Source organism: Cyprinus carpio, chromosome B13 (assembly GCF_018340385.1).
Source record: "Cyprinus carpio isolate SPL01 chromosome B13, ASM1834038v1, whole genome shotgun sequence".
Lineage (NCBI taxonomy): Eukaryota > Metazoa > Chordata > Actinopteri > Cypriniformes > Cyprinidae > Cyprinus > Cyprinus carpio.
The window spans coordinates 22700794-22713799 of record NC_056609.1 but is presented as its reverse complement, the minus strand read 5'-3'; the positions used below and the strand labels follow the sequence as shown (position 1 = coordinate 22713799).

Genomic DNA, 13006 nt, shown 5'->3' with positions numbered 1-13006 from the left:
TCCACGAGGACGACGCAGTGCGACGAGCCCTGCTATTGGTCGATTCATATAATCGCCCCGCCTGACGGGCGCCGAATCTTGCGTTTAATTGGCTGAGACAGCGCAGTTTAAATTTGAACCGTTTCAAACAGCGACAGGGTAAATGTTATAAACGTACAGGAATTTCTCTGTGTGTCACGTTGTCTTTCTCTGAGAAGAAAACGGTTTATGTGTTAGATTTGAGCATCCTGAATAAGGTACGTATTTTAGGAAACCGTGTACATATTTATAGGAGAGCGATCATGAAATATTGCGCGATAATAAACAGTAAAAGTAGTTGCTATTGACCAATTTGCTAGTGCTACTAGGACGTTGATAACTGCATATATGATGCTGCCATGTTTAAATATAATTTATCTGAGATTTTTACTCTTCTTGTGTTCACAAATGTAACAACTTAAACGATAATTAATTGTTTTGGAAATGCATTGTTTGATCATTACTAGAGACTTGGAGACATTGTATTGCAAATAAAAAAGTTCGTGTTTTGCCTGTGCTGAAATGTATGGTTGATTCATGTTTTGGTTTCTAATCAGCCTTGTCATCCGTGTGGGCACATGTTAGTCTAAGTGGAAACTAACGTTCTTCAGTTTCACTAGTTTAATGAGTTAATTTTGAAATGGTTCAATTTCCCACTCAGTTCTGTTCTTGTTTGGTTTCTTGCTTTCATTCGCTCTGGATGGAGGGCTTGGTCTGAGATCTCGCTCTGTCCAGGTTACAACTTGATAATCTTATTTATGATGGTGAGCTGTTTATCACCTGTCCAGGTAGACTGTAGAAGAGAGAAGCTGTCAGAAGTGCCTGTCATTACAAAGCTGACAATCTTCTTGTCAGTCCTACATAGTTGAGCAGAATCCAGGGAAGGACAGATGAGGCCAAAAATTGGTAATGATTCTTTGAAGATTTTATCAGTCTCTTCCTTATTCTCCTAAAACATGTCTTGGTAGACTATATGCCACTATTATCCAAATCAAAAAGACCATATTGCCACCATCAAAATGCTTAGTTATATGCGGGTTGTCTGTTATAACCTTTGCACATCTCTCTAAGGCGTGATTCATTCACAGACACAGAACCACTTTGTTCCCTGAGCACATGGCTGAATTGCACCGGTTGATATCACATGTTTGGGTTGTTAGTCACAGTGGGTTAGTCTGATCTGATGCTCAAAAGAAATGCAACAGATTTGAAGGGTCTCTGGGTGTTGTGTTAAGAAGGTCAGATGCCCGCCTCCGGGTCTTATCAGTAAAACCAGCTGCGTGTGGTGTCCAGTGGGCGTGGCTTTCCAGAACCCATGTTGTCATATTCTGTGTCTCTCTGTTTTGCAGTATGAGTTCTGAGGCGCTGAAGGAGAATCAGGGAGCTGTACGGATGAACAGCACTTCTAAAGCCGCTTGTGACATTTTCGGGTTGGAACAGCCTACTGGCAGGCCCTCGATCCTGCGGCAGTCACAGGCTGACAACATCAGCAGGACTGCGCAAAGGGGAGCAAAGGTGAGTTTTCAAGAGGTTTCCATGCAATTTGTGTGCTCCTGCATTTTATTTTGTGTAATAAACTGTTTCAGCTGTTGTAAATTGTTATTATTATTATTTTTTTAATATTTAAAAAAAATAAATTATTCCACTGATGGCAAAGTTTCAGCAGTCACTCCAGTCTTCAGTTTCACATGATCCTTCAGAAATCATGCCTACATGCTAATTTGGTGCTTAAAGGGCTAGTTCACCCAAAAATGAAAATTAGCCTATAAATTACTCACCCTCAAGTCATCCTAGGTGTATCACCCTCAGATGAATCCAGTCCTATATTAAAATGTATAAATGACTTTCTTTAAATTTAAGATGAATCCAGTCTGTGTTATATTAAAAACTCTGTATTTAGCAGACGCTTTTATCCAAAGCGAGTGTTACATGAAACAGCTTGAAAGATCAAACCCAATTTTTAATAATAACTCCGAGACTGAATTAAAAAACATCTCCCATGAAACAGCTTTAAAGAAAACACAATTTTGAATCAACTCCGATACACTTAGGACACCTAGGATGACTTGAGGGTGAGTACTTTATGGGCTTATTTAAATTTTTGGGTGAACTAACCCTTTAAGAAACTTATCAATATGAAAAACGTTTGTGCTGATTATTTTTGTTGGAAGCAGTTATACTCCATTTGTTTTTGAGTAGAAAGTTCAAAAGAGCAACATTTATTTTGAAGTGTTTGTTAACGTAGGTGTATTCATTTCTTTTTTTCTTTTTTTTTTTTTCTTTCTTTTCAGCAGTTATTATATTAAGTATTTGTTTACTGTGTTGTCAGGCTTGTACTAGAGTTTAGATTTACATAGTTCTTTGTTGCTTTTATATAGGTTTGTTTTCAAACTCCACGGCGAGACCCAGTCACAAAGAAGATCATGTCCCCGAGCCGTGCTAGTAGGCCGTCCAGCCAAGAGGACAGCAGTAAAGCACTGGAAACTCTCACGGCTTCTAATGACCAGTGAGCAAATTTCCTGCAGCTCAATGTTTTTAACTTATTTAAGTGTCCTGTTTGTTTGTACATATTCAAAACCAGTTTCCTCCAAAATGGTCATGGGTCTCATGCTGGTGACTAGCCAATGGAACTGCTGACTGACCCACATTTCCTCAGACCCAGTGATATTGACATAACTTGCCCACAAACACTTTATATTTATGAGCATGTTGTAATTAGGGATGCACCGATGTATCGGCTGATTTTTGTTTTATTATTATTATTTTAAAGCCATCGGCATATCGGAAATAGCATGAAAAGGGCCGATACCGATGGTTTATTAATTAACTGCATGGAGACAACGAGTTGCATTTCTGTTGTAGGGCTGGCTTGATACCTCTTTTTCAGAACCGATCCGACACCAAAAATTCTGAGTGTCTGCCGAAATCGATGCGATACAGCAAAGTGTTTTTTTTTTTTTTTTTTTTTAAATCAGTGTAATGAATTTCGATACCTCAATGTGTAGGTCGATCATCACTCGTTTGTATGTTACACACAATCTACTAAATATAGATGGCTTCATTTATAAAGAAAAAATAACAAGCAAAAAAATATATATTCATAATTTGTGACAAAAATACTATTATAAACTAGGTTAATGGATAATTCAGTAGCAGAAGTTACTCTACAAAAATCATAAGTGCACAATAATTTTATTAAAATTCTAAATTTCTTGTGAAAAAAAAAATTATTTAGTGGGTAACAAATAAAAGTGAAAAAGTGTAGGACTAAATCTGGTAGGCCTACATATTGCTCTTTGTATTGTTGTAAAATACATTCATGAAAAACAAATAATATATTAAAAAAAAATAAAATATTAAACAATTAAACAACATCAAAACTGGATCAAAACCTATCATTAAAGTTGTCCTAAGACCAAAACAATACCTGTTCCTTACTCAGTAAAACTTTTATAAAATCTAAATCAACCACTTCAAATGTTGACTACTGTATGAATTAAGACATTTCTTTTAAATGTATAGCAGAGTAATGAGACAGCAACATATGATCAATAAGATGAACAAGACAGGCTATTAATAATCTTTCATTGCTCAAAAGTATTATAATACTAAAGGCTCCAAATACAGAGTAACACAAAGTGCTTATGTGCATCCCGTGTGCAGAATGATGCGCTTGAAGCAACATGGCATCACAGTGCTCCGCATAGAGAAGTTCAAAGCACAAAGTGAAGAGATATTGATGCATAGTATATTAAATATGTGCGTTAGTTTGAGCCTTTTCTTTTAACAGTTTTAAATTTCACTTACTGTGCTCCTGACGAACAATTATAGTGCTCTACTCCAGTGTTGTGATCTAACCAGATATCCAGCAGAAATTTACAGAAACCGCACGAAACTCCAGCAGGATAAATTCCTATTTATCTTTATTTACAGATTAAATATAACATTTAATCATCTTGGAGAGAGTTTCATCGTCTTTACTGTCATAACCGAACGCGACACGCATTATGAATGCTGAATGGAGGACGACAGACCGCTGCAGCGGAGAGAAGAGTTGACATGAACTTGGCTTTAATATTCATTTTTACCTCACATTAAACTATAGAACAACTTCAGAACACTTGAAATATAGTGCACAGAAACTGTATGCTGCTTTATAATGTTTTTGTGGCTTTCGTGGGGCTTTATAACACAGAACAGTATACGCTCTATATCGGATCTTGTCTGACCGATACCTTGATGCCAGTATCAGAGCGATACTGATACTGAATATCGGATCGGCTCACCCCTAGTCCGTTGCATAATCCAAAATAATTAAATGCTTGCCAAAAAAAAAAAAAAATCTGTACAAAATATATTTTGTCAGGTGGCATAGTACGGCCATATGCAAACATGACACTGACGCATCCTACGAGTGAAATGCCTGCTCTCAGCTTTAAATTCTAGGGGTGCTCCAATCAGGATATTTGAGGCAGATTGTCGATCACAAAGCAGTATCTGCTGATACTAACCAAATTAAACCCTCCATTTTAACATTAACTATTTGTAGTTAAAAATAAACTAAAGTGCTCTCTCCATTCAAACCTAGCCAAAGGGCCATATGTGTTGACTGTGAAACACAGTACACTTTAATATTATGCATTTATGGTGTAATTACTACATTTTTGTGTCAATCCATGTTCATATTTACTGCAAACAATGCGCTGTTACTTTAATTTAGCACTTGCAGCGCAGCAATAGACTCGGTGCGGAAACGATCTCTGCAGTGCAGCAGATGCACCGCTCCGAACTCACTGCTGGACTGCAACCGTGTGCAGTGAATGCTTTAATCCAAATCAGCGTAGCGCCATTTTGACAAATCTGAGCAGTACGCAGGCTGACACAGAAAGAGTTTACGCCATCTGCGTACTGCTCAGAATTGTCAAAATGGCGCTACGCTGATTTGGAGAGACACAGAGGAGAGGAATTGTTGAATAAAGTCGTTATTTTTGTTTTCTTTGTGTACAAAAAATATTCTCGTCACTTCATAACGTTACAGTTGAATCACTGATGGCAGATGGACTATACCGACGATGCTTTTCATACTTCCATATGTTTCAAGCCTCCCTGTTTTCATCCAAAATATCTTAAATTGTGTTACGAAGACGAACAAAGCTTTTACGGGTTTGGAACGACATGGTGGTAAGTGATTAATGACAAAATTTCCATTTTGGGATGGAGTATCCCTTTAACCGGTATGTTTTCTACTCAAACCGGTTTCACAGAGGAACACAGGAACAAAAAACATAAAATACCAAATCACCTATTATTCACACAAATAACCAATTTTTTTTTTTATTTATTTTTTTTTTACTTTTTTAAGCCCTGCTTTATGCAGTTGACCAATATCAGCCAATAGTTGTTTGTAAAAATCGGTATTAGTATCGGCAAAAAAAAAAAAAAAAAAATCCTATTGGTGCATCCCTTGTTGTAATGTTAAAAACACTTAATTAATCATCTTTGTTCATTCACACTCACGATCAGTAACATTTAGAGTTTATGTATGAATAACATTCATAGTAATGTTAACACAAAAAATCCACTAACGTGTGAAATTGAATTTTTGTTTTACAGGAGTTCACTGTTGAATAACCCTTCCACCACACCAATTGACATTCAGAGTAACAGTGTTGTCTACCCTGATGATGATATGCTGGTTCAGAGCATAGGTGCCTATACCCTCGATCTTGACAATCTAGATGCCATCAACCCTTTTCTGGGGTCCAGTAAAATGCAGAATTCTCCTCCTAAATCTTCTGCCTTAATTGAGTCTTGGACATCAGAGCTTGTGGAGTCAGATACAACTGCAGCCCCAATTTCTGCACCTCAGCCTGAGGTTCCAGAGGTGACCGACACTGCACTTGATGAGACTCTTCCCTTTGTCCCATCAGTGGAGAATTCCCTTGCAGAATGTTCTGCCAACATATCTTCAGCAGAGGGCACGGTCATCATCAAGACTGACAACATTGAAAACAGTGCCACAGATGTGGAGGAGCCTGATATAACTGAACCAGCACCAGTGTCGCAACAGATTCCTGTTTTGGTAGATCAGCCTGAGGCACAGGACTCGGCACGATCCCCTGTGGGATCCTACAACTTGGATTTTGACAATCTTGGCTCACTCAACCCATTCCAAACTGGTGGCTCAAAGATCCCAAACTCTCCTCTAACTGGCAAGGCATCAGTAGTTTCTGATCCACACCTGCCCAGCCAAGAAGCTAAACAGGAACCAGAGTTCTCAGTCCACACTCCAGATGTCCCAACATCTTCAGATGCCTCCATTCCACCTCAGGAGAACACCACTGCCACAGAGGGCTCCTCATCTACAGCGCCCCCTAAAGAGAATCAGATGCTACTAGAGTTTAATTTTGATGATGGCACCGAAGTCAAGCGCAAACCTCCTCCGAAACGTCTTGGGGTCAAAAGACCTGCAGGTGCTAAACCTGTGACCAAAAAACCAGTTGCACCAGCCACAGAAAAGAAAGAACCAGAACCCAAGCAGTTGTCCCCTAAGAATCCAGAGGAGACAGAACCTGTGGATGTTTCTCCTCCTAAAGGTTCTTACACCTTTGATTTTGACAAGTTTGATGACCCGAACTTTAACCCCTTTGGCACAAAGGCTACGATGGGTAACTCTCCACCACGTGGTGTCCAGACTAGCCCGGTTTTGATGAAAGCAACAGTTCCAGTTCAGGAGCCTGGGGCTTTTGCACAGGATGACCAGCCGGAAGCCCCTGCACTAGATGACCAACCAGAGCACAGGTAGAGAAACTAGAACGTGTTCAGGTTATATAAACATAACATGTGCAATTTCTTATCTGTATAGGCTAATTACTTTTGCGCTACATATATGCTTCTGAACCTGAAAGTTAAGGTCATGGATTTGATTCCCAGGGAATGCATGAACTAGTTAAATATGTACCCTGAATGCAATAGAAGTGTCTTTGGATAAAAGCATTTGCCAAATGCATAAATGTAAATAACCGTTGAGCTCAGACTTTTCCTTTTTCTCCTTCAGTTCTCCCCCAGCAGTTTCTGAAACCAATGAAAACATTGCAGAAACTGATCTTCCTGTCACCAAGAGGGTAAGAGTGTCTTAAATATACAAATTCAACAGAAAATTTATATTTCCACAAATTATGATCATGTTGATGCTCATTCTCTTTACTAGCCTGCAGAAGATGTAGAGTCAACATCTTCAGATGCCTCCATACCACCTCAGGAGAACTCCACTGCCACAGAGGGCTCCTCATCTACAGCGCCCCCTAAAGAGAACCAGATGCTTCTAGAGTTTAATTTTGACGATGGCACCGAAGTCAAGCGCAAACCTCCTCCGAAACGTCTTGGGGTCAAAAGACCTGCAGGTGCAAAACCTGTGACCAAAAAAACAGTTGCGCCAGCCACAGAAAAGAAAGAACCAGAAGCCAAGCAGTTGTCCCCTAAGAATCCAGAGGAGACGGAACCTGTGGATGTTTCTCCTCCTAAAGGTTCTTACACCTTTGATTTTGACAAGTTTCATGACCCAAACTTTAACCCCTTTGGCTCAAAGGCTACGATGGGTAACTCTCCACCACGTGGTGTCCAGACTAGCCCGGTTTTAATGAAAGCACCGGCTCCTGTTCAGGTGCCTGAGGCTTTTGCACAAGATGACCAACCGGAGCACAGGTACAGAACGTAGAACTTGTACAGGTTGTATAAACATAACACGTGTAATTTCTTGTCTGTATAGGCTAATTACTTTTGAGCTACATGTATGCTTCTGATCCTGAAAGTTGAGGTCATGGGTTTGATTCCCAGGGAATGCATGAACTAGTTAAATATGCAGCCTGAATGCAATAGAAGTGTCTTTGGATAAAAGCATTTGCCAAATGCATAAATGTAAATAATCACTGAGCTCAGACTTTTCCTTTTTCTCCTTCAGTTCTCCCCCAGCAGTTTCTGAAACCAATGAAAACATTGCAGAAACTGATCTTCCTGTCACCAAGAGGGTAAGAGAGTCTTAAATGTACAAATTCAACAGAAAATGTATATTTCCACAAATTATGATCATGTTGATGCTCATTCTCTTACTAGCCTGCAGAAGATGTAGAGTCATTCACTGAGTCCAGCACTAACATACCCCAGAATCCAGCGTTACTGGTGCCAGACCTCATGGCAACAGTGCCTCCTCATGGCAGCGCCACCAGAAAGAGAACCAGGATCTACAGAGTTTAAGACCTTTTGACTGGTTGCATTTGTATTTGAACTACACCGACTCATCCAGTGCAAGCTTTTGTCATTGCCAACAATATCATCCTCAACATCTATTTGAACTACACCGACTCATCCAGTGCAAGCTTTTGTCATTGTGACCAATATCATTCTCTTTCTCTCAGTCATGCCAGGGGAAGATTTTGATGGCCAATTTGATTATCTGGAACAGTTTGGATCAAGCACTGTGAGTTTTTCCTTTATGAGCCTTTCCATAAACCCAGTTAGTGGGAGAGTAATGCATTAATAATTTGTTTAGAATGCTGCTCCAAATATAGTAGAGTACATTGTTTATTAGGCAACATTTCAGTTGTTTAGTGCTGTACTAAAACACTTTTTATAGTTTAAGGAGTCGGCCTTGCGGAAGCAGTCACTGTATTTGAAGTTTGACCCACTGTTTAAGGAGAGTCCAAAGAAAAATGGAATGGACAGTGGCAACTCTGGATTCAGCATGCCACGGCCTTCTCTTGCCATTAGGTTGATTCTTCACAGGGAATGCATCCATATTAAATAATGTTGCCTGAATCTTCAAAGTGTCCTTGTTGAAAAAGCATTACAAACATAAATTTCAAATGGAGTTACTGGCCCAACTTGCAACTTTCATATCCTATTGTGATCAAAATCCAGAGTTTCACGTTACCAATAAAACATGCAAAACTTTTTTTTTTTTCACCAAGTGTGTATTTTAGGATGATGGAGGCTGCGAAGTCTGAAGTAAAGCAGAAGTCACACAGTGACCGTATGAAGCTGCTGGATGATCTGCCTCCACCAGTAAGATGATGAGACAAATTTCAATGCACTGTTTTGCATCACTAACATTCTGACCAGAATCACTGAAACATTCAGTCTTTTGCACATTTTTGCCAGAACCCATTTTACACCAGAATCTAGGCAGTGGAAACTACAGATCCAACTGTTCTGGACCTGCTGGTTCCCACATTGAAATGAGCCAGTGAAGCATTGAGTGAGTATACATGGTTATTTGTATTTGAAGTACAGACTCATCCAGTGCATGGATGCTGCATTGTGACCAAATCAGAGAGACTTTTAGCTCTCAGTCATGCCAGGGGACAATTTGACTGGCACATTATCTGGAACAGTTTGGTCTCAAGCACTGTTTTGTTTTTCCTTTATGAGGCCTTTCCATAAACCCAACAGTGGGAGAGTAATGCATTGATAATTGTTTAGAATCTGCTCCAAATATAGTAGAGTACTTGATTTATTAGGCAACACATTTCACATGTTTAGTGCTGTACAAAAACTTTTTAGGGATCCTAAGGTGTCGGCCTTGCGGAAGCAGTCACTGTATTTGAAGTTTGACCCACTGTTTAAGGAGAGTCCAAAGAAAAATGGAATGGACAGTGGCAACTCTGGATTCAGCATGCCACGGCCTTCTCTTGCCATTAGGTCAGTCTTCACAAACATCCATATTAACAATGTTGCATAATCTTCAACCCTCCTTGTTGAAAATATTACAAACAGGTTTCAAATGGAGTTAAATGGCCCAATGCAACAGATCATATCTATATTGTGATCAAAATCCAGAGTGCACGTTACAATAATCATGCAAACCTTTTTTTTTTTTGTGTGTGTATTTTAGGATGATGGAGGCTGCGAAGTCTGAAGTAAAGCAGAAGTCACACAGTGACCGTATGAAGCTGCTGGATGATCTGCCTCCACCAGTAAGATGATGAGACAAATTTCAATGCTTTGTTTTGCATCTTAACATTCTGACCAGGCACTGAAACATTCAGTCTTTTGCACATTTTTGGTGTCCATTTTACAATGTCTGTTAACCTCTAGGCAGTGGAAACTGTGGTGCCAGATCCAACTGTTCTGGACCTGCTGGTTCCCACATTAAAACAGCCAGTGAAGACTGAGGACTCCATCATAGAGGTTCTGAAGTACAGCCAGAGAGACATGGATGCTGCATTACAGAAAGCAGAGAGACGGGTTAGCTCCCATAGCCTCACACAAGATGACTGGCACACATGTCTGATTGGTCTCTCTAATGTTTTGTATTTTCTTTTCTTAGGCAGAGGAACGGCAACAAGAGCTTGCGACTCAGATTGAGAAGCTGCAACTGGAGAATCAGCATATGCTGTAAGTCTCTGATTAGAGAAACGCTTTCACATGGTACCTAGACAATAAATTATTAGGGATCCTACAATCAAGGAAATGTTGGAGTTGTCATTTAGAATTGGAAACGTCATGGAAGTGCTTATAGTCATTACTCTTGAATTGTGAGCAAATCATTCATTCATTCATGTCTTTTTTTTTCAGTTTGATTCTCAAGAGTCAATCACTGGGTTCTCTAATGAATGATTGAAAGTGTTTTTCCAGTTAGTTGTGATTTTTACTGGATCGATCGAATTTTGTGGGACCCCTGATGCATGACTGACATTTGAACAGCACACTAGTCTTAAACTTTTATCCTCTCTTTTCAGGTTTATAGTGTCAGAATTTGAGGCCACCATCACTCAAATCACCGGTAAGACAGTTGTTTGATTAGATTCAGTACATTATTTTGAAGGCAGTATGTCAGATAATGACACACTCCTGTGTGTTTACAGATGAGCATAAACAGAAGGAAGATTTGGCCAAAATTGAGTTAGAGCGAGTCCTCCAGGAAAAAGACCAGCTGTCCAAAGATTTGAATGAGTTGGAGAGATCCTTCTCCTCCGTTGTCAAACGCCTTGACAGATGCAAGGAAGTCATTGAGGGATTCAAAAAGGTATGCTTTTTAGACTTCCGATTCAAGACTTCATCTCAAATCAAGATGTTATTTTAGTGTATAATGGTATTTTTTTTTTTTTTTTTTTTTTTTTTTTTTTCCCCACTTCTATAAAATGAGGAAACTCTGAAGCAGTATGCGCAGAACTGCATGGACAGACTGCAGAAAGAGGAAAAACGTTATCAAGCTTTGAAGGCCCATGCTGAGGAGAAACTAGATCAGTATGTGCTTATCAAGCAGTCTAAAACCAGTTCTCTCTTATGAATGTGATGATACAATCTTGCATAATTGATAAATATGCCTGGAAGCGTCACTAATAGCACTGTTTTTTCAGTGCGAACAAGGCCATAAATGAGGTTCGTACTAAACAGGGTGCAGAAGTGGCAGCACTGCAGGTGCAGCTCAAAAGAGAACAGCTGAAAGTTCAGTCCCTAGAAAAGGATCTGGAACAAAAGGTAAATACACACACAGAAGTCACTCTTACATTGGTGTCCTTTTGAGTGTAATTCTGAATTGCTTTTTTAAAAAAAAAAGTTATGTATCATCTATAATGGGACTTTTCTCTTCTCAGGCTAAAGAAGTCAAAGATGTCACAGAACTGTGTGATGAGCTGCTACATAAAGTGCAAAAGCATGGGTATTAGTGTATTTTCTGGTCTTTGTGTTCATTATTTGTGTTTGTTCGTTATTTGTATTTGTTCTCACAAATTTGAATAAATAAAATGTTTGTTTAATGTTTAAACTCTTTTTTTCCTTGATGCAAGTCCCCATGAGCAACAGTTTTAATACTTAACTATTTTAATTTAATAATTTTTTCTTTTTACTTCAAATCCTTGCATAGCTATAACAGTAAGCATCTTATAATGCCTTGGGGGAAAAAAACAGTAAATCTTAAAGCATTTAAAGTACATAAACCCAAATAGGAAATAAAACGATTATTGAATAAGCATGTGTTCTATTCTGAGTCCTAAACTCCTAAAACATTGGTGTCTCGTATTTTAGAGCAGTCAGTGCAATTTGAGAAAGAAATCAATCTGTACATGTGTGAATTTTCAGATGTAACCCCCTTTGTAATGGTTAACATTTTCATAAGTAGCTGTAATTACACATTTCTCACTAACTGTAACAGATTAGTTACATTTATTTTGTAATTAAATTACGTAATTCCGTTAGATGGAACTAGTTACTCCCCAACACTGGTAGTCATTTTTATACATTAAAAAAAAAAAAATTATAGATCCAGTTCAGGATTTTCATATGGAAATGACATTTATTCAACAGTCTCTCACACAACTTAAACGGAGATCATGACAGTATGTCCTTGTGTATTTCTAAACCGTACTACTGATAAAAAAATAAAACATTCAATAACAAATGCACACATTATTCTGTGCTGCACTGATACAATGTTAAGACACTGTAGCTGATCATAGAGACTCATGCAGCAAAACACCAAGGGCAAATAAGCACAAAGAATCCAGCAGTGACATCACAGAGCATTTCATTATTCACACAATTAAAATGTCACATCAGCACATTCAAGTTCCCATGGCCTGAGCTCAGATTCAGCATGTTTCATTAATAAAAAAACGACACCATCTGTAAATAATCCCTAGAGTCAGAACAGAAGTTAAAATGAGGACTAAAAACTTTCAGCTTTTATCCTATTGGGATGAAAATGTCATGACATTCTACTGCGGTGACAGTGATATAGCACAATCTGCAGTACAGTGTGATCTTCCAACCGAACATTAAACAGTAGTCATCAGTCTGTGCCTACAACAGTCATTCTCATAATACAAACACAATCATTCTGTTATAAACAACACTTCAAGCATGTTTCAAAAATATAATTCCTTTTATGTTTATTAAATAGCCACAAAAATGCTCTGAATGCAACAATCAAAGATCTGGGTGATCTAAGTTTTATACAGTCAATTAGTCGATAATACTGAACCACAATTCA

The 13006-nt window shown here is 38.7% G+C and overlaps 1 protein-coding gene across 1 annotated transcript; it reads left to right on the top strand.

Moving 5' to 3' along the window:
- Positions 1 to 83: 83 nt before the first annotated feature.
- Positions 84 to 11774, top strand: LOC109100643 (transforming acidic coiled-coil-containing protein 3-like). Its single transcript, XM_042736128.1, has 22 exons — positions 84 to 236; positions 807 to 924; positions 1368 to 1533; positions 2397 to 2524; positions 5632 to 6819; positions 7076 to 7142; positions 7229 to 7722; positions 7979 to 8045; positions 8131 to 8230; positions 8388 to 8494; positions 8651 to 8784; positions 8997 to 9078; positions 9199 to 9233; positions 9577 to 9714; positions 9908 to 9989; positions 10111 to 10260; positions 10343 to 10410; positions 10755 to 10798; positions 10881 to 11041; positions 11156 to 11262; positions 11376 to 11496; positions 11613 to 11774. Exons 3-22 carry the CDS (start codon positions 1369 to 1371, stop codon positions 11682 to 11684), a joined length of 3510 nt encoding a protein of 1169 aa, XP_042592062.1. The 5' UTR covers positions 84 to 236; positions 807 to 924; position 1368; the 3' UTR covers positions 11685 to 11774.
- Positions 11775 to 13006: the final 1232 nt, after the last annotated feature.

Coding starts and splice junctions, on each gene's coding strand:
- LOC109100643 (XM_042736128.1), top strand. CDS start 1,369: ATGAGTTCTGAGGCGCTGAAGGAGAATCAGGGAGCTGTACGGATGAAC. Junction 1,534..2,396: donor CTGCGCAAAGGGGAGCAAAG/GTGAGTTTTCAA, acceptor GCTTTTATATAG/GTTTGTTTTCAAACTCCACG. Junction 2,525..5,631: donor CTCACGGCTTCTAATGACCA/GTGAGCAAATTT, acceptor TTTGTTTTACAG/GAGTTCACTGTTGAATAACC.